Source organism: Prinia subflava, chromosome 7 (assembly GCF_021018805.1).
Source record: "Prinia subflava isolate CZ2003 ecotype Zambia chromosome 7, Cam_Psub_1.2, whole genome shotgun sequence".
Lineage (NCBI taxonomy): Eukaryota > Metazoa > Chordata > Aves > Passeriformes > Cisticolidae > Prinia > Prinia subflava.
Genome location: NC_086253.1, coordinates 5,079,884 through 5,107,875, shown reverse-complemented (window position 1 = coordinate 5,107,875; position 27,992 = coordinate 5,079,884). Strand labels below are relative to the sequence as shown.

At 50.2% G+C, this 27,992-nt stretch overlaps 2 protein-coding genes across 4 annotated transcripts; one reads left to right on the top strand and one right to left on the bottom strand.

Annotated features, from left to right (window-relative positions):
• Window positions 1–32: 32 nt before the first annotated feature.
• FOXI3 (forkhead box I3) lies at window positions 33–4,142 on the bottom strand. Its single transcript, XM_063401395.1, has 2 exons — window positions 2,697–4,142; window positions 33–1,539 (listed from the first exon to the last, which is right to left on the bottom strand). Exons 1-2 carry the CDS (start codon window positions 3,394–3,396, stop codon window positions 950–952), a joined length of 1,290 nt encoding a protein of 429 aa, XP_063257465.1. The 5' UTR covers window positions 3,397–4,142; the 3' UTR covers window positions 33–949.
• On the top strand, window positions 2,948–27,992 carry LOC134552636 (uncharacterized). 3 transcript variants are annotated; one of them, XM_063401397.1, is made up of 10 exons: window positions 2,948–3,087; window positions 5,071–5,184; window positions 5,876–5,961; window positions 20,642–20,688; window positions 21,498–21,590; window positions 23,598–23,775; window positions 25,046–25,174; window positions 26,297–26,426; window positions 27,231–27,392; window positions 27,874–27,992. In XM_063401397.1, the coding sequence occupies exons 4-9, from the start codon at window positions 20,656–20,658 to the stop codon at window positions 27,370–27,372; spliced, it is 705 nt and encodes a 234-aa protein (XP_063257467.1). In that variant the 5' UTR covers window positions 2,948–3,087; window positions 5,071–5,184; window positions 5,876–5,961; window positions 20,642–20,655; the 3' UTR covers window positions 27,373–27,392; window positions 27,874–27,992. The 3 variants fall into 3 exon arrangements, 2 of the variants coding, with proteins under 2 accessions (XP_063257467.1, XP_063257466.1); XM_063401396.1 differs by lacking the exons at window positions 2,948–3,087; window positions 5,071–5,184; window positions 5,876–5,961 and adding an exon at window positions 19,693–19,948; XR_010080906.1 differs by lacking the exons at window positions 20,642–20,688; window positions 21,498–21,590; window positions 23,598–23,775; ... (2 more) ...; window positions 27,231–27,392; window positions 27,874–27,992 and adding exons at window positions 4,172–4,279; window positions 7,194–9,271 and having other exon boundaries at window positions 3,012–3,087.

Here is a 27,992-nt window from a genome sequence, read left to right as displayed (position 1 = left end):
CAAATATACTGACGAACAACCAGGCCAATATCTAACAATTGTTAATATTTTATTCCCAACAGCTGTTCAGCCTGAAAAGTTTCAGTAATACACTAAAAACAATAACAAAACCAACAAAATATTCAAAACAAATAAAACAACAAAGAGGGAGGGAAACAAAGTCAAATAAACTTTAACAAAGTTTAAAACACATTATAAATAAGTACAGCTCCAGAGCATAATTTACAAATATAAAACCACATAGAAATGTATGTACAGAAGAGTTACATTACGTACAAATATGTATAAAAATACCCCAGTGTTTATTCTTGTGCTAAAGCTGCGTGGCTAGAGTTATCTTTGGTACTAAGCTCAGGGAAAGAAGACTGTTTTACAAGACATGGCCCTGCTGTACAATATGCCAGACACAGGAAGACCCTCTGTGGGTTTGAGGAGGTTTTGGGTGGGTGTTCATACAGGGTATTTCCCTGTGAATTGCATATTGCAGGAGCAGGGCACAAGCAAGGGCTTACAGAGGCAACTGCTGGCAGAAGAGTTTTTTAATACATTGTACAAGGCACTTCATAAGAAATCTCTTCATTTATTTTCTCCTGTTCTCTTCTAAGACTCTCTGGATGTCTACCCTTGGCTCTTGCCAATAGCACTTTATGGCTATGGTTTTTAAACTTGTTCTACATTCAGGGTTAAAAACCTCTGAAAACATTAATTCAGTTCATGCCTGCAGAATTTAAGATGGCAAGCCATCTACACCACCTAACATTTTCCTGGATGGGAAAAAACTTTGCATCTGCCTTTTGCTGGTGCTCGAGGGGTGTTCTTATTTCGAAAGGTGAGAAGATCAGTCTTCCTGGAGGAGCTCCTGGGAAGCGCCCACGTTGAAATGCTGTTTGCAAAAGCGCACGGTCCAACTCCCGATCCCTTTGCAGCGCTGCCTGGCTGCCCCAGCACCCTACACCTCTGTCCCATCCCGTGTGTAGATGAGGCTGTTGACTGTGAAGTTGTAGTAGTGGTTGTACTGGGCTCCCTGGCTGCCGCTGCTGGGGTGGAAGGAGCTGTAGTAGGCGGGGGAAGGTCCCGCCACCCGCTGCAGCTGCTCTGGGGAAGGCACCTCCTGAGAAGAGCTGCTGGAAGGGGTGAAAGTGCCACTGCTCAGCTGTCCAGCAGAGAAGTTCCTGTGGTGCAGGTCACTGCTGAGACCCCCCGTCAGCCGGCTGCCTCCGCCGCTCAGGGAGCTCATGCCGCTGAAGAAGGTGCTGAGGCAGCTGGGGGTGGATGAAATGATACTGGAGGGAGAGGAGCTCTTGGGGTGGTCCCTGGCAGAGGGCGAGGGGTCCAGCTCTGGGGGTGGGCTGTTTCCACAGGGTTTGCCCGTGGCTGGGAGGGGTCGCTCTTCCTCAGCCTTCAGGCCCCCCAGAGAGGAGGCCGTGGCAGCGGCGGCGGGGGCGCTGGGCTCGGAGCGCCGCTTGCGTTTGCGACGGAAGTTCCCGTTGTCAAACATCTTCTCACAGTTGGGGTCTAAGGTCCAGTAGTTTCCCTTCCCTGGTGGAAAACAGGAGACACAAGAAAGAAAGTCAGCTTCTGTGACAGCGAGCCCTGCTGCTGACAGATAGCAGCATCCATGCCTTGTCCAGCTGGCACAGGCACATCTCTCCTGCACCTGTTCCTCCTCCCTCTGTTGTCCAGTGCATGGATCCAACACCTGTCTCCAGGACATTTCCACCTCCTTTCCTGCGATGCCCAAGTGAACATAAGGCCATAGAAGAGGAGAACCTCCACATCCCAAAGCACAAACAGATCTGCACCTCTACCTCAGGCTTGGCCAAAGAGAACGTGAAGAGGGGCTCCCCTTGCTCTGGCTGCCTCACAGGAGCTGGGGCACTTACAGCCATCTCAGCAGTGGGTGACAGGGCAGTGCCCGGGCCATGGCTCATAGAAAAGCTGATGGAGAGGCGGGCTGGCACACTCCGGCGCACCGAGGGGACGGCAGGCCAGCAGCACCGAGCTGCGGGGGCTGCAGACAAGCTGCCTCTCGCACAAGCCTTGGCGCAAAGTGCTGAGGTGGTACCAGCTGTCCCCACTCGCCTCCTGCCCACGGCCGGGACGGGCGCAGTGACCCCAGCACGTCCCGAGAGGCTCCAGCCCGGCACGTCCCGGGCCCGCCGGGCCGGACCGGCGCTGTCCGGGCGCGCCTCCGCCCACTGCGGGCACCGGCGGGGCCCCGGGCCGGCCCGGACAGAGCGGCCAGGGAGGGGACCGTGAATCACGGGCCGAAGGAGCCGGGCCTTGCACAACCGGCGCTCCCGGGGCAGAGGGGGAGAAGGGGAGAGGGCTGGGGCCGGCCCCCGCCTGCACCTCCCGCAGGGCAGCGCCGGGCCGGGGCCAAAGGGGATGGTCACACCCGGTCACACCGGGTCAGGGGACGGGGCAGCGCGGTCTCCTCTCTGCTCTGGCCCCGAGGGGACGGGGAGAGCGATCTCATCACAGCATCCGACAATAAGGGATGCAGAAACGCGGTCTCATCATAGCGCTGGCCCCGAGGGGACGGGGAGCGCGGTGTCAGGGCAGCGCCCGACTGGAAGGGGACAGGGGATCCGCCAGCCACGGGGACGCTGCCGCCCCTCTCTCCCGGCGGTGCCGGTGCCCGCAGCCCCCGCTCCCCCGCCCAGCCATCCCTCCCGCCCGGCGCGGCGCCTCACCGGGGTCGTCCTCGTCGCGGGGCACCTTGCGGAAGCAGTCGTTGAGGCTGAGGTTGTGGCGGATGCTGTTCTGCCACCCGGCCTTGCTGCGTTTGTAGAAGGGGAAGTTCTCGGCCACGTACTGGTAGATGTGGCTGAGGGTGAGCTTCCTCTCGGGCGCGCTCTGGATGGCCATGGCGATCAGCGCCGAGTACGAGTAGGGCGGCCGCACCAGCTTCAGCAGCTCCTCCTGGCTGGCCAGGCTCAGCCAGCTCAGCTCCGCGCCGCCCGCCGACGGCGAGCCGGGCGCCGGGGGCGAGCCCACCAGCTGCCCGCCCCGGGAGCAGCCGTACGAGGCGGGCGGCAGGAAGGGAGCGGCGGCGGCGGCGGCGGCGCCGGGCGGGCCCTGCAGGTAGGGCGCGGGGCTGTTCATGCCCCACAGGTAGCCGGCGTTGGCCGGAGCTCCGTAGTCCCCCAGCGCGTACCCGCCCGCCCGCTGCCCCGAGGAGGCGGCGGCGGCGGCAGCGGCGGCGGCGGCCGCGGCGGCGGCGGCGGCGGCGCCGGGCGGGTGAAGGCTGGGCTGGGGGTAGACGCTGAAGTTCTCGCTGCAGTACACGGCCATGTCGGGGGCTTCCTGGGCGCTGCGGGGCTGCGGGGGCGCGGGGGCGGCCGCCGGCGCCGAGGCTCTGGGCTGCGCCTGCTGCAACTCACCGGCGCTCATAATCCCTGGCCATGCAGGGCGGCCGGCGCTCCCCCCCGCTGCCGTCCTCTCCCGGCGACACCCCCCGCCCCGCGGCCCCGGTGGCCCTGGACCAAAAACTCCCGGGGGGCTGCGGAGCGGCGCCCTTATAGGCGCTGCCTGCGCCCGGGCTCCCCGCCCGCGGCCGGGGCCGGGGCTGGGCGGGCGGCGGCGGCACGGAGCAGCCAGTAGCGCGGCTCGGCGGCGGCCGGGGAGGCGGAGGGGGGCAAGGCCGGGCCCCGAGAGCGGCCCTGGGGGAGGGACCGGCGGGGGAGCTGCGGGAGGCGCCAGGGATTTGGCTCCCGGCAGCGCGGGGGCAGCATCCCCGAGCGGGACCCACCCCCCGTGCTGTGCCCGTGCCCCCCTTCTCAGATCTGGGGGTCTCTCCCGGCGCTGCCCGGGCGCCCCCGCAGCGGCCGCGCCCTCCCCGGAGCTGTCGGGATGCTCGGGGATGCGATGGGGCCCGATCCCTTCGGCCCCGCCGCGGAGGTCGGAGGGGGATGAGCATCCCTGCGGCTCCCCGACGGGAACGCCAAGGGAGGAATTCCCTTAAACTCTGTTCTTCAAGTGTAGTTTTGTCTCGCCCGTCTCCCAACAGCCGGGGCTGAGATGGCAGTTCATTAGCTTTGGATAAGGAATTGCTTTGGATAAGGAATTGCCCGAAATTAAACAAACAAACACCATCGGAGTTTTCACTCGTGCAGCGGGCGGAATGGGCGCGGGGCGAGATTTAGTGAGTAAGTTATTTTCGCCTTAGTGCTCCGGGGCAGCCTGACTGAAAGCGCATCAATTCGCAGAGAAAAAGCTCTCGGTGTTCAGAACGACCCTGGAATCTACACAGGGGCCAGCTCCGGCAAATCTTCTGGTATGGGGCAAAACACACGTGTAACAACAAAAATACTGTCAATGCTGCGGGGGGATTTAGAGACTTTGTCTAAATAGCAGATACACGAGATGTACATTTCATCCCCCGTTCTTAAATGGAGCTGTTATTCAGTTTTCTGCTGGTAAAAATGCCAAAATTTTCCCTTCCTAGTGTATACACAAAGCACTCTCCGCAAGCACCGGGTGGCTTGGTCTGACAAGATTTGGGGCAGAGAGGAGCGTTTGGGAAAAGTCTTTACATTTTATATCTTCCATAAAACAGTTATAAGAGCAGCGTAAACCAGTGAGGCTTTCCCGAGCTGACTCCATTCCTAAATTTTCCTCCCCTGTGTGATTTCAGCAGGGATATAATAGCCGAAAGATTTTCAACTTGGAATTTCGTTTTAAAACAAACGAAAAAACTTTTTCTTTTTCTTTTTTTTTTTTTTTTTGACAGAGAATAACTTAAAAGTGACTGGGTTAAAGAATTAGGATTTGAGGTTTTCTCCTTTAATCATAAAGAGATATGTTTGGGGGGGTTGTTGGCTTTTTTTTTGTTTCCTTGGGTTTTTGTGTGTGTGCGTGCGTGTTTTTTTCTTTTTTTGTTGTTATTTTGTTGCCGGCCCTGTTGCTGTTGCTGATTTTATTTTGCATCCCTTGGGGAAAGCTTCCCGTGTGTATTTGGATACCCGGAACAGCAGGAGAAAAGTTTACATTACTTTTCACAAGGTGCTTTTTCTCTTCTCAGCTTCCTTCTCTTTAAGGTTTATAACAGCTCCTCATCTTTTTTAGAGCAGGGTCGAGCTGGAAAATGCCGGTTTGAAGCCTGACGGGACAACAGCATCCAAACCAAGCAGTTTACGGGGAAATCACAGCTAGAAAGGGCACTGAAAGGACAAGAAACAGGTAGGCTTTTAAAAAACAGTTTCCCTCTGAGTCTGAAGGGCTGAGCCGAAAATACTATTCTCTAAAATTACAACAAATCTGTGTTCACCCGTTTGGCCGAAATCCCTGCGATGGTTGCAGCAGGCAGAGGAGCAGTCAGTGGTGTCGCCGTACCGCTCGGAATTGAGGTTTTTGCTCCGGGGATTTGATGTTTTTGGGCAAAGGCAGAGCCATCTAGAGGAGCAGCCCGGCTATGGCGAGGCAGTTTCCCTCACAGGCATGGGGTGCTGCCTTGGAACTTCCCTTAGCTGATTTCTCTGCCCCCAACAAAGGAAACGGGTTAGAAAATAATGCTGAATTAGCTCTAATAAAAACGCGTGTCCTCAGAAAACTTCAACTTGCTTTACCAAATAGTAAGGAATGTGAAACAAAAATAGCTTTAGAGAGGTTATTACACAGCTGGGATGGCATGGATATGCAAACCAACACTTAATTTAAAGAGTGGAGAGAATAAAGCTTTGATGGTGTGACGGCTGTAAAAACATTTAATTTTCTTAATGCATTTATCCTGCAAGTAGCATGCAGTGTTGCCTCGAAACATCATCAGCTCTCAGTACAGACCTGTTGCTGCTCCCTTCTGCCAAGGCACGAGGAGAGCATGAAGAGATCCAGCACTCTGCCTCTCTGCTTTCTAAATGCTGCTTTTTTCCAGAGAGCTCGGGGAGACCTTTGCCTTGCAGAACCACACCGGGGAGCTGGCAAGAGATGACGAAACACAAACCTGGAATCAGTTTCAAGGTAAGAATCTGAGGCTACTGTCCATCACTGGGAGCACATTTGGGGCTGGGTTTCAGCAGCTTTGTTGGCTCTGTAAGTGGGCAGTGGGGTGTGCTGGGTAGAGGAGCCTGTGGCACCTCAAGCTGGGCTGAGCTGTATCCCCAGCCAGCTGGGATGAAGTGCAAACCTCTCCAGCCAAACCTTGGAAAGGGTTTCAAGGCTTCCCAAGTGCTGCAGGAGTGCAAGATCCTCCCCACCCCTGCCTGGTGCTGTCCCCACTGTTGGCTTAGGTGCTGTGCCTGTCCTTGCCATGCTCACAGCAAGCACTCTACCCCTGCAGGGAGACACTGCTGTGCCTCTGAAGCCCTGCTCCTCTCAACATGCAGGTACAGGCTCCACTTCCCTGGTGTGGACCTCAGGTGTGTGTGCAGCTGAACACAGAGAGCTGAAAATGCTTCAGACCCGAGTGCTCAGCAGTGGAACAGAGACCTGCACCCTCCAGGCCTCTCCCCATTTCCCAAGGATGCTGAGCTCTAGGCACAGGGTGTGTTTTGGGGGACAGAACACAATATTGGCTTCTGTTGGCTTTTCCAGGAGGATAGAGAAACCAGGATCCCCTCAATGGCTTTACATTTCTGCAGGTTTTTTTTGGTTGGGCTGCATTTACAATCTGTCCTGCTGTTTCCCCACAGCTGGCAAGGTGGTAACTCCACAGTCCACATAAAACCTGCTCAGTAAAAATTCTTTTATATCTTTCTCCAGAGTGATCAGTGAAATTGGGAATGACTTCCTCCTCCTCAGAGGCAAGATGGAAAAATTATCTTGTCTTTCAAAGTACTCCAGTGTCTCTACCCTCAAGAACAATAAGGAATTGTCTAAGAGCAGCTCAAATTAAATTTAAGATCTAGTGTCCCTCTCCTCCTTAAAGCCAAGCATATTCCTCCCTATTCCTCCTTATTACTACAAGAACATCTCTTATTTTCCCTCAACCCCTGATTAGTCCTGCAAATGGCTAGCAGAGAATATCTGATGGTGTGCAGTAGATGTTTCACTGCTGTGAATTTGGGAAGGGTGTTCTGTGTACGTGTACACAGGTTAAAGTAATTTTTATCCCTTACCCAAGGAGAATGATGCATATCCCTCCCTCTCTGTATCTGGTCATCTCCTGGACTGAAGTTCTGGGTATCTAATTTTGCCAGCTTACCTGATGATAAGATCAGAGGTTTTCAAGCCTTTTTTTTTTGATTTTTCAGGCCCTGTGATGTTTCCTGGGGAGGTGTCCTCACCCCACGATGTTCAGCCATCCAACAACAGGCTTGGTTTGGTTTTGAGTTCATGGTCTCTGCTAAACTCTGCAGGCTGCAAACTGAGGGTTAACATTTTGGATTATTTATACTGATATTTTCTCAGTGCAATTCTATGCTGCTGAGTGTAGTGGAGCCCCTGGACCTGGCCACAAAGCAAGGAATAAATCATGGTTCATCACAAGCTATAGTTGCTGCAGCTCTTTAGGCTGCTGGGAGCAAACACCCTGGCTGAAAGGAGCAGTGTCTGCTCTATGTCCACTTCTCACTGTTTTTTTATGGCTGCTGTGCTGGCACAAGTGTTTCTGTGGCTGACTGGGGCACTAATCCGGCTGGAGAAGAACACCCTCTTCCCAATCCCTTTTTTTTCTCCCCTTTTTCTTATCCCCTCAGGTTAGCTTTAGCCTGGGCCTGCCCAGCCCCTTCCTGAGTGAGAGCTTGTTAGTGACTGATTAGCCAAAGTTTGGATAAAAGCTTCATTGTTTGTAACCCCTGTAAACTACCCGGAGCTGTGCTCCTAATAAAAGTGGGATTAAATAGACACCTTGGGAGTGAGACAGTTGCAAGTGGGAATTTCAGAGTTTTGAGGGATGGAGGGATGTGGCCAGGCTTCAGTAACTCTGTGCATCAGAAGTGATTTTAGCAAAACTGGCAAAGAAGCCTGACTTTTGTGTTTTTTTTGGGGAAAAGGAACCTGGTGGGAGACAGAAGGAAGTCACCTGTTAGTGGCTGGATTAAGAACACGCTCCAGGGGTTTGGAAACATGTTTGCAGAAGTTCTCAGCACCCTGTATTCCTCCAGCCCCTCCTGGAGGAATGCAGATTTTAAGATTCGTAAAAAGTATTCTAAAATCCTCACTCTGACCACATGAATTTAATCCTTCTTCATTTTATTTTTGCAACAGTAAAAAAGTTCACTTGGCAATGATATGTGCCTGGCTTGATACTATTGGGTTGTATCTTTTTTGGGAAGAATGTTAAGCAAGGGGATTCTTCCCTCCTGCCTAAAGCAAGAAATTGGCCTGGGCTGGAATAAAGCATCTCTGTGCTTTTAGAATGTTTTTTGTGTGTAATGGGATATTTGAAACAGAGCTTGGTGCTCTGGGCTGGTTATTCCATAGTGATCACACCTATAGGGTAAGGTAAAGGCCAAAATCTTTTGGTCCTAATTCATCTGAATAAGCCACCTCCACTCTGGAATGAGCAATAGAAACAGAAAAACATAAATTTATGGTCGGCTAAGGTAAAAATAATCAAAACTATTAGTAGATAAAGGCAGTGGCTGCCATCACCACCACCACAAGGAAATGGAGGAGTATTAAATTAGTATTTCTTTTCCATGTTTGTCCGGGGCAGAAAAAAATCAGATAGAGTGTTAGTTTCAGGTTCTGGTGAAAGAGCATTTTGGGCTCCATTAATTACTAGGGATTATATTAAATAGCAACCACATAAATGAAATATTTTATGATCAGCCACTCCTGGTAATTCACAGCCAAGGGTTTTAGAACTCTCTGAACCAGGAACATATTGTGTGGGCCATTAATGCTGGCTTTTCATTTTGGGACACTGGGAGGGTTTTAGAGCACTAAGAAAGCTGATATTGGCTCATTATTTAAAAGCTTTGGGCAAATGATTTAGTGATGCTCAGACTTTCAGCCCTTCATTGTTAAAGCCAAGAACTGTATAGGTGCATCTCTTAATTAATGCTTAATTTCCTTCTTAAAGGAAGGCAATGAAACTGATGCCAATGAGTGTGTGTAGATGAAAAATAGACCTTGTCAAATTAATTTGCTGTTGTTCTCAAGCAAGAGGGAGTAACCCGTGATGTAACTGATTTCTGAAAGTGTTTGATTTGTTCCATCTTGGAGGTGGATTTTACAAATTGGTATAAAATCACCATGGTGCAAATTAAGTGGATCCAATTGGTTACACCAAGATCTCAGAATTTCACAGTGAAAAATGAATCCTTGAGTCTCTTCTCAGGGAAATTTGGTGGAAATAGGTTCATTATTCTGTTTCTGTCATCAATTAAAGGGGAAAATAAAGGATCATTGTCTACCAAATGTGTAAGAGTCTAAAATTGAGGTTATGGAGTGTTAAATAAGGAAGAGAACAGTTCACTGACACAAAACTATCTCTGCCTGGGAATGTGGGGGCAAATGGGCAGGGTGTCTTTTGATATGGAAAAGCAAAAGGACACATTTAGGAAAAAAAGCTGATATTGAAGAGATGATGGAGACTGTATCAAAAATTAATATTTTTTTAAGGTTATTGTGGTTCCTGAGAACAATCAGTTGTTTCTTGTGCTTTTGAGCTGAATGAGGCACACAAATAAGAAATTATAATAACTCCATATTGATGCTGTATGAAATTGTGATGTCACCTATAAAATTATGGGTAGCAAGATAAAATAACAAGGATGAAGTTGTTTATTACCCATCTAAATACAATAGAAATACCCTACAGGATTTAAACTAAAATTGGGTCCATGTTTGTGAGCAGACACCACCACACAATGTGCAGCTATGCCTTGAAGCTTCTCAAGGAACTCTCTTTAATTACTTACAGGAGGGGAATATTATGGGTTGTTGTAGTCTGTAAATATCTGTGCAAGAGCTGGAGCTTGAGGATAAAGGACAAAGGCAGAGCAGGATTCAGGAACCAGAACTGAGGCAGGACAGAGAGAAGGGGCTCAATTCAGCTGGTCACACACAGACAGCTGACCACAGTGACACTATAAAGGCTATTGTAAAAAAATATTTTGAAGTTTGTTCACTCTTCTTGGCTGTCTGGTGTCTCCAGCTTGATCAGTGTCTGATGAGGGGAAGTGGTCCAGCAAAAGGATTGCTGCTAATGGAAGCTTTGGCCAGCAGAAAAAGGACTCTGAAATCAGTTTGGGTAAAATCTCACTGCTAATGAGCCAAAGGTGTTCCAGCATAATCCTGTGTGCCTTTGAAAATCAGGTGGACAGACAAGGGAGTGACACCACATGAAAAAGCCTTTTTTTTTTAAGGCAGTGATGCAAAACACAAGAGACGCATCAGCAGGAATCACACTTAAAAAAACCCAAACCTGGTAAACTCAAGATTTGTCACCTCACAGAAGTCAGCCTTTCTGTTCAGGGCTGTGGAGCAGGTTCCCTGATGCTCACAGCTCTGTGGACTCCTACAACCTATGCTGAGGAAGAACCTCCCTGGCTTCTTTGAAGAATTTCAGGTGATTTTGCTGCCAGTCGAGGCGTGCCCAAGCCTGACCTTGGGAGTGAACCACTCATGTGCCAGTGACTCACGTTTGTGACTGACTGGCACATGTCAAAAACTGGCAGAGGCAATACTGACCAGGACACATGTGGCAAGGGCCTGCAGGCTCTCATGGGGCTCTACAGGCTCTACATGAGCAAAAAGAAGTGCAAGTGCAAAAACAAAACAGTCTAAGAGCTGGAAAGCTCTGATTGGCATTTAGGAAGACCAAAATTAGCAAGGAAAATAAGATGAAGATCTGGGTTTTCCCCTGGTGTCTTCTGCATTAATGTTGAAGAGATTCCCTGTTTTCTGTGAAGGACAGGCTGAAGAGATTGGGGGAATATTACCAGAGATTTTAAAGATGAACCATCAAGAGATTTGGAGATTCTCAGTGTTTGGGAGATTATAATGATTCAGAAGCAGGCTGACAAGAAAATCTTGCTAGCAAAGGTGCAAAGAAGATGAGAGAACTGGAATTGTGTGGCCTGGAGAAGACCCTGAGGTATCCTTATTGCAGCCTTTAGTAGCTGAAGGATCCTACAAGAAAGCTGGAGAGGGACTTTCCACAGGGACATGTCATGACAGGACAAGAGGGAACGGCTTTAGACTGACAGAAGGCAGGTTTGGATTGGATATTAGGAAGAAATCCTTTGTGAGGGTGGTGAGGCTTGGGCAGAGGTTGATTGGAGATCCTGCCTCATCTCTGGAAGTGTTCAAGTCCAGGTTGGATGGAACTGAGAACAATCAGGTCTGGTAGAAAATGTCCTTGCCCATGCTAGAGGTGTTGAAACTGGATGATCTCTAGGGTTTCTTCCAACCCAAACCACTCTGTAATTCTATTAAAGGTCAGGAGACTGAAGACTTCTGAGGGGCTGAGAATGGATTGATGTGGCTGTGGTGTGGTCACTGGCCCAACCAGGCACCTGCATGTTATCAGGAAAGAAAAGATCCCTTAAACAAGGAAAAGGGTTCCTAGTAGGTGAGTTCCCACAAAGGACCTTCCAAATGTGTGCTTTCTCATTCCCAGGCAAATTCCTCTCTGTGCTCCTTGCTGGAGGAGTCAGAAGGTAGATTAATTTCCACAAAGCAAGAGGGACAGTACAGCATAACCAGTGCAAGAGGCTGATCCCTGGCAAGTTCAGAGATATCAAGAAGCACTTCATCTCTTCAGTTGCACAATTTCAAAGAGTCATCTGACCCTGTGTGTTGCAATAGGTGTGTGGAGTGTCCTAGGGCTACATGATATGTGTAAGGAGCTGCTGAAGAACATTATGAAGAGGTGAGGTCAGCAGTGCTGGTCAAGAACAAGCTGAACAACTGGTTCAACACAACAACTGGTAGCAGACAGGATGGCTTGATAATTCACAGTAACTTCTGGAGCTGCCTGTAGAAAGGGAAGGACGGAGTTACAGCCACCAAAGACTTTGGGCAAAGGCAGAAGATCAAAAACCTGAAGATGATCCCATCTCCAGTGGTGGTGCCTGCTCATCAGATGTGCAGAGCCAGGCTGCTGTGTCCCGTGATGAATGATGCAGATCAAACCTTGCCATGAGCCAGGAAACGACCAGGAGCAAAGGGAGAGAGGATGGAACTCCAGGGACAGGCAGCAGCCGGGTGGACAAGATGGACAGCCCCGTTTGTCTGAGACATTTCACCACGCAGGTCAGCAGCAGATCCCTCCCAGAGATCTGAGGAAGGATGTAGCTGGCACATGAGGGCGTAGATCAACTGAAACAGCCATGAAAAGATACAGAAAAATTATGGAAGCAAAAATTCAGGCTGCTCAGTTGGTCCCTGTCCTTGCTTTGTGTGCAAAGGAATGAATGGTTGGGAAGGTGAAGCAAAAAAAGGCAGCTGGTGTTTGCAGTGAAGTGTCACCGATTAGGGGAGTGTGCCAGGACTGGGACAGTCAGCAGGAGGGTGTGCAAAAAGTCATCTCTGTGAGGAAGCTCTGAGTGCTGCATGGATGGATAATCTCTTTGAACATAGCCTGCTCCTTATTCTGGTAAAGGGAAGAGGATTAAGATTCAGATGTTAACAGAAATGAGTTTATTGCTTTTCATTTGGATTTTTTGTTGTTAGTTTACAATTTTCTCATCAGAGTTGTGGACCTTTATGCCCTGCATTTGCATCTGCCTCTAAATATTCCTCCACAGACCCTTTGGGTGCACAATCTGTGGATGGAAGGGGTGGAGGCCATAAAAAAAAGGGAACCTGTACTTGCTGAGCACAGAGGAGCACTTGAGAATAACTTGTAACTGCCCTTTGTGATCATTAGACTGTGTGACAAAAAATAAAGGGCAAACGTCTCTGAAGATGGAGATGGCAAAGCCAAGGGAACTGGGAGGGAAAAGGCACAAAGAGAAGATTTTTTCATGCAGCAGTTCCTGTTCTTCCATGAGGGTGAAGCCACTTTGGGTTTCCAAATGTGGGACCTGTGTCACCAGGTCACTCTAATGGGCCAGGCACGCAGAGCCCTGACAGACAGCAACCAACACCAAGCATGTGGAAGAGGCAAAATCAAATTTCCACACTCTCCTCTTGACAGGGAGAGCATAATCTGGCTCTTTACAAGTCAGGAGATTCCTGCAGAGCGGTGAATTCACATCCCATGGTCCCAAAGTTTTGGATGGGATCCCTTAGGAAAAAAAAAAAATGTTCAGGATGGAGAGAACCAGATGATTTAATCTGGGTTGTAGGAAGGGTGAGTGAGATAGAGGTGATTGAGCAGCATCAAAGGGTGACAATCAATTTGAATTTCCCCAGAAGTGATGTTGATGCCTGTGTTGCTTCTCCCCGTGCTTTTTCTTTAATTAAATACCAAATGTTCCATTAGTAGTTGGAATAACATGCTGTTCTTGGGGAAAAGAAAACCCAAGTAATCCCTTTATCTGCTAAAATAGATGATTTCTAGTAGATTAAACAATGGCCTTTCAGCTACCAGAGCATAGTTCAGGCCATAATTGAAGTCCTCTCCTTGGCCTCTCCTGGGTCCCTGGCAGCCAGCAGCCCGTGGAGCCCCATCATCAGAGATAACCCCAGTGACTCTTGTCTGCACTGAGTGTTTCTCCAGATGAGGAGATTAGTCGGAGATAAAGCACATTACCTGAAAATAATAAGTGATTACAGTCCTGGACTGTCTCTCCACATTCATTTCATGCTGGTTAACCCTTGCAAAACTGGCTGCTGGTTGGGTTTAGGTCTGTAAAGAGGAGGGAGGGTGAAGGAAGGTTTCCAGTGCCTGAGTGGAAAAGGAGAAATTTCTCTCTTTTTTACCTGTTTCATTATCTGGGTGGGATTTCTGGGAACGGCAGGAGGCCTGGCTGCAGCCCACAGTTCATGGAGGAGTTGGAGCTGTGCCTTGTGGGGTTTTTGTGTGATGCCATCACTCCCTCCTCCCTGTGCTGGTCAGCTGGAAGCTGTGAGGAGTTAAAATTCCCTTGCAAATCATCTTCCATGTACCTGACAGCAGCAGAGGAGAACACTGGATGCCCAGGACATACTCAGGGGCTGTATTTCCACCTCTGCACTGAGCAGGACCCTGCCATGGGCCCAGGCAGTGACCTGCAGGAGTCCCTGCTGCCCAGTTATTAGCAGGGACCAGGCATGTTTTGGGATTTACAGAGCTCTCCCATCCCCAGGCATGGCTCAGAGGCTATGAACTTCTCCAGTGGGTGGTTTCCTTGAGACCAGTCTGTTACTGGGAGTGCTGGCTGGGCTCTGTGGATGTGAGCTCAGAACACTCAACAGTCCCTGGTATTTTTTCAAACATGGATGTAAATACTCGGACTTGGCAACAGAAAACCAATTACAGCTTTTCTATTCATTCAACAGCAAGAGATCCAGAGAAATATAAAAACCTCACAAGCTTTTTATAGCAAATTTTCAACATGTCTAGAAGGAAAAAAAATATAATTGTTTTCTAGAAATTCAGGTGGGTTGCCTAGGGAGGATGGAGAGAAGAAATGTAAAAAAAAAAAAGTTGAAAAAATGCTTTGAAATCTGCTTATGGGGCTGTGTGTTGTTACCAATGCTGGGAGTGAGCTCCTGTGCTACAGAGAGGGAAGATAATTTCCTCAGGCTCCCTGCAAATATTTCAGCTGAAGTCCTGGCCCCGTTTGAGTCACTGGGAGTTTTGTGAGCATTAACACCACGGCCATTTCATTCATAAAAGGCTCCTTCCCAGCTCCTGGGCCATTACAGCATCCCCTGTCTGTCATCAGGCTGGTCTCTGTGAGTGAGGGGAGAGCAGGTTCATCCTTCTTCCTCTAAATGCTTCATCAGCCGCTCCCTTGAAAACTGTAAATAAAGGCCGCTGGGGATAGCTTTTCTGCTTGACCCCTCACCTGAAATGAAAATAAAGGTGACTGAATTTCATCCTGACGTGGAGCTCCTTCCCAGGCCGGCTCTTTCCCTGGCTGTTGACAGTTGCCTGCCAAGCCCCACGGTCACCTTTGATTTTGCCGTAATGACATCCCCGTGCTTAGGATGGCTCTGGGACTGTAATCCCCTCTGCAGCCTGAACCAATTTATGGGGTAACCTGAGACCAGGCTCTCTCTCCCCCGTGATTTTTCCACTTGTTAACACTCACTGAAGGCATCAACAAACTAAATGCAGAGGGTTCATTTTGGTGCATGCCCAGGGCTGGCGAATATCTGCATTCACACCTGATATGAATCTTGGCCTTCAGAAAGATGCTGCATGTTCTTGCCACATGAATATGGCACAGCGTTTTATTTCCCCAAAGTGTGCTGCTAAAAGAAATGCTTTGTTAGCAAAACCCAGGCAGTGCTCCAAGGAGCTGTTAAGAGCAGAAGTGAGGATTCAGCAAAGTGGGATTTATCTGCAGTTTTGCCACAGATTTTCTGTGTGAGCTGTAACTTGCTTTGTCTCAAAGTGCTCCGTCTTTAAAACCCTTCCAGTCAGTCTTGATGTGCCTCATGTGTTTAGACTGTGAGCTTTTCAGGGACAGGGCTTTTTTATTTGCATTGCAGCTTTTTATAACAAGTCCCTCATCCCTAGGGAACCTACCTGTGCATGTGTAATACAGTTTTAAAAGAGTGGGCTCAACTTAATCACAGGGAATGATCCTGGCATTAGGGGAGGACACAAGTCCTGCTCCCTGCTCCCTGCTCCCTAACCTGTATTATTCAGCTTTTCTAAAGGAAATCTTAGGGCAGATGATTTACACAGCCACGGAAGTGGAAGGAGGATCCCTGGGGAAAGCAAACACTTGAGACTTCAAGGTGGGATGACTCTGGTGGCACACTTCTCCACTGGCCATCTGATCCAGGAGGTGCCCGCTTCCTAAGCACAGATCAAAGCCAAAAGGTGACTTCTGAAATGACATGCAGCCACCTCTTGCATTGCTTAAATTCTCTCCTCCTGCTGCTGTTTGATCTCACTTTACTTTTCCTGTCACTGGAAGCAGGTGGTTTCTTTATTCTCCCCGACAGGTTTAGATCAGCTGAACGGCTCTAATGGCTGCAGTGAGAGACTCTCCCAGTGGCAGAGCCAGCCTAAACCTTGGAGCAGTCAATGGGAAAGCTTCTCTTCACTGCAGTCAGGTGTGGATGGGGTCTGGATGAGCAGATTCCAGTGGTCATTGTCCTGCCAGGCTTGCCTTTAAGAAGCAGATGTGGCTGTAATGCAAGGTGACACTGAAGGAAAGCCCAGGAACTCCCCCAGGCCTGTGGGCATACAGCTGGAGGCTTTTCATGGTGTGCTAAAGATGCACATTTCCTCTTTTTAGCAAAGGCTTGTTACTCTGGGCTCTCAGCTCCGTAACTCTGCTGGCTGCTGGTGAAAATGTTCAGTGCAGACCATGAGATCTGTGATGAATGTGATCACAAGTGACAGGCATAAGTCAAGCCAATGTCATATTGCAACCACAGTTATATTAGATCAAAAGACTCTCCAGACTTGTGTGAGCTGCTCTGAATTTTTTCCTATTTCTCAGTAACGCTGCTCTTCTTTACTCGTGTGAGACTGTCTCTAGTTTTAACCTACTTCTTCCAAGGAGAAAGAGAAGCAGAATTTACCTAGCAGGCAAGCTCTTAACAAAGCCTGGGATACCTGATACACATAATGGTCCCAGAGGCATGTTTACTTTGGACTGAGTGAGTGAGTGAAAACCATTTTGGAAGGACTTTTTCACCTCCAGCAACTTAACCTAACGAGGAGAAAAGTGATGTGGTTAAAGGGCTGTTTAAACAACGGCATTAGGGAGCAGATTTAGGCTCTCTGACAATACCTATATGTATTTGCCTTACACAGGTGCATAAATATGCCATCATTTATATCACAGGACACATCACACAGGCACTGATGAGATTTCAGCCATCCTCTGCTGATGGATGATTTTTGGGGGATTATCAGCGACAAACAATTGATTGTTTTAGCAGCTTACAGCAGAATTGCCCAAAGGATTTGGAACACCACTGGACTGAGTTCACCAGCTGCCCTTGTCTTCTGCACAGAGGAGTGTCTGTGCAACAAGGACTTTGGCTTTGAGGGCTCAGTCCTGTAAGTGCTTTAGGTGTCTGTAAGAGAATAACAGAGGCCTCAGATTTAGGCTGAAGGATTCTGCTTGTTTCTGCTCACAAGAAGTCATAAATGCCCCACCAATTTATCAAGAATCAGGAGAGAGGATGAAATAAATAACCCCATGGGAAATGTGCCATGCTGGACTGCTGCACTGCCACAAAAGTTCACGTTTTTACACCCAAATGGGTGGCTGACCTCCTGCTGACAGAATGGGCTGTCAACACTCGTCCCTTGAGGAAGAGTCCCCTCTTTGCACTTTGTCTCCTGGTGGTGATAACCCGAATGGAGATTCCCAGATTACACCCTGCCTCTTCCACGGGCTGGGGGTCCTGCTTACCCATCACTTCCCTCTTTCAACATCCCCGTGGGGGCAATGAATCTTATTCCTGGCCCAAGGAGCACTTGTCAGGGCTGGGTTGGCAGGGAGGTTTGCCCTCCTTGGCCATGTTTTTGTGCATGGAATTTTTAATAGCTGAGATGGTTCCCCCAAATCCTTCCAGTGCCCAGAGCAGCACCGTGCATGAGGGCAGTCCAGACTTAGAGAGGACTCTTGTGTTTCACAGATGGAAAAAGGCAGCAAAAATGGCAAGTTAGGGCCAAACTGAGGTGAAAATTATCTCTGCATATGTCCTATATGCAACTGCAGTCTCACTGAGATCGACTTTCCAGGGGGACCTAGGTACCTCTGAACCCAGGGGGAACGACCAGCAGGATGCCAGGAAAGATCTGCACAGGTCAGGTACACAAATCTCATTATTTTATATTATAGGTGGAGTCCTTGACTCCAACTCTTCCTATGTGATTTTAAAGGCTCTGAGCTCAGCTATCACATTTGGGCCCACGGGCAAATTCTCCCAAGGTGCTACTCAAACACATAAATATCTGCCTTTGGCTTCCTGGCCGTGGCTGATGTGTACTTTGCTTTTGTGAATGCATTTAGCACAATGTGGAGAGGCCAAAAGCCCCAGCACCCTCTGAATAACTTTCTGGATATTTGGAGTTGTCATTGCCCTGAAAACAGGGGCACTGCCATTCAGGGGAATGGTTTAAGCTCCTGACTCTGGGAATCTGAGCCATCACCTCCCTGGAATATTGTGAAAATAAACCAGTTATTTAAGAGTAATTTCCTCCTGCAGGTGTTTGTTTGGTCTTCAGCATTATCTTCTGTGTCAGAGATGTGCAGACAGCTACACAGAGAGCAGCCATGCAGGGCACAGCTTTCTCCATGTGTGCATTAGCAAAGAGGAGGCAAATAAATTCTCTTGGAGGCAGAGGAAAGTGAGAACTGCGAGTTTTGTTCCTATCCACTTCTAATTGGGATTGTGCTGGCAACTATCAGCCCCATCTTTTGATATTTGGGAGGAAGAAAGGGGAAACTGAACAGCAATAGTGGGCTGCTCCTGCATAAACTCTTCTGGCAAAATGCCTTTTAATTTCATGTGAACTCTGCCTGCGAGAAGACGGAAGGATCGAGCTATCATCAAGAAAGATTAGGATTTGGAGCCAGGTTTTGGAAATTGTCTCCTATCTCAGTAATGAATCAGACACCTTAGGTTAAATTCAGATCCTCCTGAATAAGCACTTTCTTTTTTTGTGTTTGCCAGGGCCAAGATTTCACCCCTAACTTCAAATATTCCCAAACACTGCTGTGCCTGCAGCTTGGAGCTGGTTACCAATGTTACATCCTAAAATTGTATCTCATTTATATTATCCTTGTAGGACCTGATTTTACTCCCCATTATGGGGGTTCCAATGCTGAGTTCAAGGTGATGGGACTATCCTTTCTTTACTCTGCTGTGTTACAGAATAATGATATTTTAAAAGTGATTCTTCTTATTTTTTATTATTCCTGGTAATTCTAGATTGCAGACTTGGTTTCATTTACATCAGAAATCGGATCCATTTTCTCTGCCCTGGAAGGAAGACACTCTCAAGGGCTTACTGATATTTGTGTGTTTGACTTTAAGGCAGAAGTTTGTTCCTAATTAATTGAATAAGTGCTTTAATCCCTGGCCTGAGGGCTTCCCATAGAGCATTAGCTGTATTAAGAAGGAAATGGAGTGTAATCCCTTTAATATAAGCACAGGAGAACATGAGAGTTTCACATTTCTGGAAATAGTTTCTTTCCTTGTTGCGTTATTTATTCTAATATTAATTTGCATAAAAGGCAGTGAGGACAAAGGGCTTCTCCTCTTTTCTGACACCAGTGCAGAGCTGTCAGCAGCACACAGCCCTGGCAAGAGCATCCTTGGGCTCCAGTTGCACACTGGTAACAGTGTGCAGTGAGAAACAACTTGTGGAATTCAGCTCATTCTGACGGTGCCTGTGAACACAGACCTGTGACTGGTTCTCCTCCTGGAGCTGAGATCTCATCTTCCTGCCTCATCACCAGCATTTACTACTATTTGCATCACTGTAGTGGCAGAAAATCTCATTTCTGAACCTATGGCTGCATTAGGCTCATGTGCAGCAACAGAAATTGGACTCCTGGATGAGATTCAGCTCACCAAACCCAGGTTTCTGGATTTATTTCAGCCCCAGCTATGTACCTGCATGGGTCACATGAATTGTCCTAAGTGAGCCAGGAAGTCAGGAAGGATCAGCTCAGAGGGAGATGTCCTCCTTGTGTACACCCCAAATTAGGCAAGGTTAGTCTTTTGAGGAAATGCATCCAAACCTGCTCAAGGCTTGGTGTTTTTTAAAGACTAAAGACTGCTCTGTGTATCTGGTGTGGTGTTCATCTCTTATTCATGGGACAGAGGGCTTCATTTGAGCATCCCCTGCTGCCCCATCAGAAGAAGAGAATGGCAGCATCTGAAGGGGACAGTTCAGGTGTCCTCAGCCACCCCCTGAGTCCTGGTGGAGATTCCTGCCTGCCCTAATTTTGCAGTGTTCCCCATCCTTCCATGCAGGGAGGTAATGATGCTCTTTCCTTCTGCTCAGCACACTCACAAAGTATGTCCTTTTCTCCTCAATTTCCCCACCTTTTGCTTACCTCTTTAGCAGGATTTGGGGTGGGGGATGGTGCCTCAAGAGCTCACAAAGGGCAGACTTTGTCCCTCTCCTGGCCATGTGTCCCCAGCATTGCTGGCTGCAGCTGAAAAAGTGGGTAGGCACTCCCCAGCATGATTGTTGGGTGCCTTTGCCTCCAAGAAACAACACCAAGCCCCTGAGGCTCCCCTCCCTCCACCAAGGCCTCCAGGGTTCTGAAGCTCAGTGGCGTCACAATGGAGTTTTCCCCTGGCCCTGGAAACACAGTGACCCCACAGGCACTGCTGGATCCCATCACTGATGTGTCCCAGGAGGGGTCACACCTGCTCACCCTCTGGGTGACTTTGGGGGTGCTGGTGCTGGGATGCCTCCATCTCATCCCTTCTGGGTTCCAACAGGCTGCATCCCCTGAGGTGTTCATCTCTGTCCATCCTGCTTGGGTATATTCCACTTTGCTGAAGTTGTTTGAAATCAGACTCTGCCAATTTGAGTATTTCAGCCCCATCTGAATCCCCTTCCTCCTGCCAGTATCCAGCTCCAGCTCCCTCATCCCTTGAGGTGGGATGGAGGAGAGGATCTGGTCTGCTGGTTTTTAACTGAGTGATTTTTCTGGTCCAGGTTCCTGGTTCACCATGGAGATGATGAGGGATGCAAAGCCATGGAAGGTGAAGTACACACAGGACTCTCATCCTCACTGGTGTTTAAATAATGGGTTTGGCTGGGTCTGGGAAGATAATAGGAACTGGTGACAATGGAATTCTGCATCCTGGCCAAGGGCAAACACTGGTCTGGGAAGCCAAGAGGGGGGAAAAGAGTGAAATGTTAGAAAAAAAGGACTGAGAACATACAATAAAGAAAAAAAGGACTGAGAACATACAATATATCCTTGCTCAAGGTGGCAAGGATATGAAGCCCTCCCTAAGGTGCTGTGAGGGTTTCTGGTGTTCATGCAGGTGTCACTGGCTTTATGTCCCCTGGCAGAGTTTTCCCCACAGTTTCTCCAATGGCTTTGCAGAATGAGCATTGGCATTAGCCAGCTCTGTAAATATGTGATAAGCACACAGCAAATGTTACTGAAATAGAAGATGGAAGCGTGTGCTGATTTAACCTGAGTGACACCGGACCCCAGCAGCTGATCAAAGTATTTCGGCAGCTCTGTGTCAGTGCTCTGCCTGGGGCCATTTGGGCACTCAGAGGAAGTTTGAGGAAGGCAGGAGGAACGAGTTTATCGCAAGGGAAATCCTTGGACACGAAGAGCTCCAGAAACCATTGCCGAAAGAGTGTAGGACCTTCCCAGCCGCCCTGCTTGGGGCTGAGCTGAGCAAGGGATCGCCCTGGGCTGGTCCCAGGTGGCCCAGAGGAGCAGCTCATCCCCTCCTGAGCTATCAGAGAGCCTTTTGGGTTTGTGTCACTGCATTTGAAGGCTTCCCCCGAGGCTCAGCGGCTCCTGGCGTTTGCCTTCTCTCCCTTGCAGCTGCCCCCCGCGCTGGACAAGTACAAGAGCGTGTACCGAAAGGATTACTGCTGGCACGACGATTACCACTCCCCGCTGCAGGCACACGTCCCGGTACCGTGCTCTTCTCCTGCCTGGCACTGCCAGCTCCGCTCCCAGCCCTGCCGGGGGGGCACGGGCAGTGGGTGCTGTCTGCTCCCCACCGGCACAGCCCATCACCCTGTGCCCCATCCCTGCTGCGGGAAATCCCCCTTGCACCCTCTGGTGAAGCTGTCGGTGGGGAGCGATGCTAATTACGCTCATTAAGGCAGGGCACTAACGAGTGCTGCCTGAACCGCTGCCGGAGCCTTGGACTCCGCTTCTCCCCGTGGGTGCGCCAGCATCAGCCCCATCGCTTTTGGGACGGGGATGGCTCCTTGCCCTGACACGGGCTTGGGAAGACTCCTATGAGTTAGCAGGGCTTGTTTTTTTCTAATCTCCTTGCAGTGCGAGCGACCCCCTGAGCTATTTAATCTGATTTGCCTCGCTCCGCCTGCCCTGGTTTAATTGCTTGTGGCAGCCCGGTGGGGACAGCTGCGGATTGCTCTGGGCCACTGCGGAGAGGTGGCGGGGGGCACGCCCGGCTGCCGGGGCGCTTCAGGCTCGAACACTCACGAGAGAGGGAAAGAAAAAAAAGTTGAGGCTGGGGAGGAAAAGTGGTGGGGGGCAACAACAGAGAAATCATTGTGTGAGGGTGCCCGCCGGGGCAGAGGGGCACCACTGTCATCCCCGCCCGGGCAGCAGCCTCGGGAGTCCTCTCCTCTCCTCTCCTCTCCTCTCCTCTCCTCTCCTCTCCTCTCCTCTCCTCTCCTCTCCTCTCCTCTCCTCTCCTCTCCTCTCCTCTCCTCTCCTCTCCTCTCCTCTCCTCTCCTCTCCTCTCCTCTCCTCTCCTCTCCTCTCCTCTCCTCTCCTCTCCTCTCCTCTCCTCTCCTCTCCTCTCCTCTCCTCTCCTCTCCTCTCCTCTCCTCTCCTCTCCTCTCCTCTCCTCTCCTCTCCTCTCCTCTCCTCTCCTCTCCCTGCAGGTTTAACCCCTGCCTGCTGGAGAGCACTTTCCAAGCCGTGCATCTCAGTTTCTTTTTCTTTTCTCCTTTTCCTTTGTTTACTTCATTTAAATTTTATTTTTGGAAGGCTGCACGGTTCCTCTGGAGGTGCTGGTGTAGCTTGGGAGGCAGGAAGGGAGGAAGCTGTGCCTGATTCTCTTGGGTTGCAGTTCCCTTTGGCTCCTTGTTAATTCCCAAGGCCTGCCAAAGAAAGCTGTCCCACTGGGTAGTGTGGTGATGATGAGGTACTCGGGAGGCTCAGGTTTCCCTCTTGGCCCTGATAGGATTAGTTCTTGTTGAAGAGGGTAAACCAACTGTGATGTTTTTATCTGTGAAATTTTGGGCACTAACCTGCTCCCAGGAGGAAAAGGAACTCCTTGGGTTAAGGAAGGAAGCACTGGCTGGTGAGCCATCCCCACCAGGGTCTCCTGGAGGTTCCTGTCCCTCTGGAGTCACCTCAGGAGAAGCTCTGGCCGTCCTCAGTGGGGAAAGCCCCCAGACAGAGGCAGTTCCTGTGGCTCTGCAGCCTCCACCTGCCCTACTGTCAGCCTGGCAATGGAAAAACATTAGGGGATTGCCCTGGAGTCTGAGGGACACACAGAAACCCACAGAGATCCAAAACAGCAATAGACAAACCCTGTGAGGATGGCCCTTGCTGGGCCAGCAGCCTGAAGGAGCCCACAGCAGGAGAATCCCTTTCTGAGCCCCTAAAATCATCTGGAGCTGCAGCGTGCAGCTGGAGAGGCTGAAGGCAGCAGCCACACCAGATCCTCTTTAGCCTTTCCTTGACATGAGCCCTGGAGCCATTCCCTCTCCCACTGCCCACCCCGGGCCCAGCAGAGTCCCAGGCTGTCAAATGGGCACACAGAGGAAGCTGTGATGGCTCTGGACCCCAGTGAGAGCCACAGGGCTGCTCTGTGGCCGCTGCACCCCCAGGGATGCTGACCCCAAGCCCGGCCTTTGCTGTGAGCACGTTTGACGATGCTTTAGTGCCCTTCCCAATTGCTGCCTCTCCATTCACACGGGGCTTTTTTTCCTGCAGAAACCTTCATACCCTGCTTTTGGAGACCTGCCCAAGTGCTACCTGCTGGGGTGCCACCCCTCTGACCTGTCACCGAGATGGGGGGCAGGGAAGCTGGAGGTTCTCGCCGAGCCCATGCATGACCTATCCTGTTGTCACCCGCCCCCTCCAGCTCCCGCTGCTCCGGCTGCAGCCGAGGGTAAGCCTGGTGCTGGCACTGCTGCCGAGCGGCTGCTGGCTGTGCCCAGCTGCCCCAGGGGCTGTCTGTCTGTCTGTCTGGGCCCCTGCCAGCCCCCAGCCCTGCTCCTGCTGGCTGGACACGCACGGATGGCAGCATCCTGGGGATGCCTCGGCGCTGGGCTGAGCCTGGCGAGGGTCCACACGTGGGCGCAGCACCCTGGCACCACCAATATGCAGCTCAAAGCAGGGGTGTAGGGAGCTGGAGGTTTAGAGTTGTCTCAGTGCATGAAGAGCCCCTTCCAGCAAGGGTCTCTGAGGGTTTTATCTTCACAGCTCTGTTGGGATAGAGGGAGATGCAGCCAGCCCCGTGCTGCAGAATTACAGGGAGTGAAAAAGACTCTGGTTGGGTGTGAGGGGTTTGGGTGGTTCAAATACCTTCTGCTAAGGATACCTGTCAGCAGAGGTGCTGGTAGCCAGCCCTCGGCCACACCATTTAATAGCTTGCTTGCATGGATTAAAACACTCATGGAAATCAGGGAAACAAAAGGAGTGGTCACCAAATATCGCTCAGCCACACTCCACCATCCTAAAGCAGTGGGGATTTCTCTCTCAGCTCCTGCTTGAGAGTGAAGAGGGTCATGGCTCAGCAGTGCTCCAGAGGCAAACAGGAGACATGGCCAGGGATGTCCTCTCTGCTCCCTGAGCTGATCTCTCCCAGTGTGGGATGTCTGGATCCTTTCATAATTAGAGAGGAGCAAAGACACAGCCATCTCCTGTGGCTTAATGCCACTCTGACAATGAGGTGCAGTAAGCCCTGGTGGGTTTTCTCTCTCCAGTCAATAGAAGGAGAGTCTGCACCAGCAGCTCAGATGGATGTGTCTCCATATGGACTCCACTCACACCTCAAAGATCACCTTGCCAAGCCCATCTGAAGCTGCCTTATGCTAGTGACAAAAGTCCTGTGGGCTTTTCCCTCCTGCTCTGCCCCTGTGTGTCCCAGCAGCACATTTTTCTCCCTTTCACACACAGACCTGCTGCAGAAGGTCTCCTGTTGGCACTCCAGGGCAATGTGGAGACAGAGGGCTCCTTCCACGTCCTTTGCACCAACATAAATCCTTCCCCTACTTGTGTCATGAACCAAAATTGATTCACCTCAGCAAAGCTCTGCTTTGACTGGGTCTCCCCTGATTTTTGCCAGCTGAGACTTACCCTATCCAAAGGGTAGGATTTGGGTGAGTAATCGATGGTGATTCCTGGCTAATTCACCTTCTTCTCCTCCCATGCCTCAGCAAAGTTGGTGCCAGCTCCATCCGTCTTGGTCAACTACCAGCAACTGGCGCAGGATTTGTACCTGGAAGGGCTGAATGATGCTGATAAAAACAAAGCCAAGGCCCAGAGCTCATCTGTTTTAATCAGAGGTCAGTGGATGCAGGCTGTGGCTGCTGCCCCGTGAGAATGACTGGTGGCCTTCAGCCTGGTTTTATGTTTTTTAATATAATTCCAGAAGAGACTGAGGAGGGTGAAGTGAAAGTGAGTGACACAGGAAGGGTTCACAGAGCCTGCGTAACCATTTGCCCATCGGTGGGGAGAAGCAGGGCAGAGAAAAACAGTTACCTTCTAGAAGAGGTTGGAGTGTTGTAAATGGTGCTTCTTTCACCCCAATTTCCAGCCCATCCCATGGGCCACAGCCCTGCAAGATGTGGTCTCCCTGGAAATAATGTCATAAGACAAGACCTGCTGCTGGGTTGTATTAACAGCCTGACAGGGCCATGCACGTGTGAGACACCTGTAACCCCAGCCTCAGTGAAAACAACAAAAATACTCTACCATTATAGGAATGGTAGAGTATTTTATACTGACTCATCGTAGGAATGTGTCATTCTTAAAATACCCTGAAAATCTGCCTACAATGGGTGGCTCTTCTCTGTGTGTCCTCCCTGTGTGTTTATCCCCTCTGTGTGTTCTCCCTGTGTGTTTATCCCCAGATAGATCTGCCTGATCAGGACACACACCAAGCTGTTAACACACAGATAAGACACCTCTGGAGAGTCAAATGGGAGATGAAACCTCTTCAAACCAGCTCCCACAGGGATTTTTGGGGAAGATATGACATGATATCACAGCAGATGTGATGGTCCCCAGTTAGGGGTTAAGTGAGCCATGAATCTCTTCCTTGGTTTAGTCCCTGATGAGTGGCATGATGGAAAAGGAAATAGACAGTATGGGAAAATTTATACAGGTGAAAAGTCAGTATCTTCCAGACAGGAAGATCACAAGATATCATTTCCAGGTCTGCCTTGTGTGGCTTCCCTTCCAGAAAATAAGGGCTGAATAATCTCATCTAAATGACCTTATCTACACCAGGGAAGCCAGTCCTGCATTTCCCCTTGGTTAATCCCTTCATCGTGGTAACTCCAACAGCAGTGCTGGAAGCACAAACAGCAGAGGGAGCACAGGGGAAGTGGGAACACTCAGTCTGTGCAATGTAGGAGACAGAGATATAAAAAATTCTTTAAATTATTTGGACTCTCCTTCACTAGACCACTCTGACCCTGACTGGAAAACTATCTACCAGCAAGACTACAAGGGCCGGAGAGGAATCTTTAGTGGAATTTACACAGGGGACTTAAGGCCTGCTCCCATTTTCCCTGAAGATCGCTGCTTCAATACGTAAGGGAGAAGGGGGATAGGGAGGAGAAGGTGGCTGCTGGCAGTGGGGGACAGAGTAGGAGTAACTCTGGGAGGTTTTGGAATTGGAAGGTGTTTCTCAAGCGTATTTCTGCTTGTCCATGTTATGCAATGAGCCCAAAGAAATTCCCTCGGGGATAAATCCACTCCCTGGATCAGGATAAAGCCTGATCAGCCTTTTATTGAAAAGTTTTGCAGTGGGGTTGATAGGACTGGGGAGACAACTTCTGTGACAGCCTCATCCCTGTGGAAAGAAGACCCCCATGGGGCTAGGGCAGGAGGCATGTCTCATCATTTCCATGCCCAGGCTTCCCCTAGGAAAGGGCTTTCGAAAATCAACCAGGGCAGGAGCTGTTTGCAACGTGACTCATCCCCACACTATGAACCAAACAGGCATAAACTGCTCCTGAGCTCTCATTTCTCAATGGAAAGGCAATTCCTCCCCTCTGCCTCATGCCCCCCACCTTCCCCTCACACACATCCATTTCAGCTCTGCATTGCAGATTTTAATCTGGAGTCACACCTGGGGTGGAGGCTGTGCCTGGCTGGTCCAGGTGGGAGATGGGTCCCGATGGCAGCCATGTGTGGTACAGCATCTGCCCTGTTCCTGATGGAGACAGGCTGTTCCCCCTCTGCTCCATCCCATCTGAAATGTTTTTGTTTGCCCTGCACAGATTCCTGGCTGGGTGGTAACAGGCTCTGGAAGGGGAGGCAGGCCCCTTGTCCTGGTGCACGAAGCACAGGGTGCAGGTCCTCTCCTTACCCCCTTCTCCACGTTGTCTGCAGGAGCCGCTGGGTTACTGAGTATGGAGACAGCTACAACATCTTCCTGAAGAGGCTGGACTGGTCCTCCCCCATCTCTGCACAGTGGCTGCCCTTTGGGAAGAGCGCCCGATGGACACCACGGTGGATGGAGCCCACTCACTGAGTGGTGCTAAGGTGGCTCTGGTAGGCACCAGGATCATCATTTTGGCCCTGAGAGCTGGGATTTCAGGGACTGAGGCAGTGGGGAAAAATATAAACATCAGTGGGACCTGTACAAACCACCATGAGACCTGGCAGCTTGGCTGCTGGAATGTTCTTCTCAGTAGCAGCCTTTGTCCCAGCTCAGTGCAGGAGGGTTGGACAAGGTGACCTTCAAATGTCCCTTCCAACCAAAACCATTCCATGATTCTATGACTTTCCAAGCTCCTAGAAGGTGATTTTCTAACCAGATCTAATTAGGAGAACATTTTTTACCGTGATGGTGGCCAGGCACTCTGTGGAGATCGGTGAGGTGGGGGAGTGGTATGGAGATGCTCACTGGGTGACAGTGCTGGGTCTGAGGAGCCTCACCTGGGCTGGCCCTGTTGGAGCAGGACACCTACATCATTCCACATTTTTCTGGTTTCTTTTCAGATGTGTTACCTATGTTGTTTTGTGGTTACAGCTCTTTGGCCCTCCAAGCTGCCCGTGTAATTTTACTCATCAGAGACCCTGAAAGCCTTGGAAACCTTATCTCTACCAAACTCACCACCACGTCTGTCAGATGTGAAAGGTTTGGCAAAG

Coding starts and splice junctions, on each gene's coding strand:
- FOXI3 (XM_063401395.1), bottom strand. CDS start 3,396: ATGAGCGCCGGTGAGTTGCAGCAGGCGCAGCCCAGAGCCTCGGCGCCG. Junction 1,540..2,696: donor CCGCGACGAGGACGACCCCG/GTGAGGCGCCGC, acceptor GTTTTCCACCAG/GGAAGGGAAACTACTGGACC.
- LOC134552636 (XM_063401396.1), top strand. Junction 20,689..21,497: donor GGGATGCAAAGCCATGGAAG/GTGAAGTACACA, acceptor TCTCCCTTGCAG/CTGCCCCCCGCGCTGGACAA. Junction 23,776..25,045: donor TGCTCCGGCTGCAGCCGAGG/GTAAGCCTGGTG, acceptor CCCATGCCTCAG/CAAAGTTGGTGCCAGCTCCA.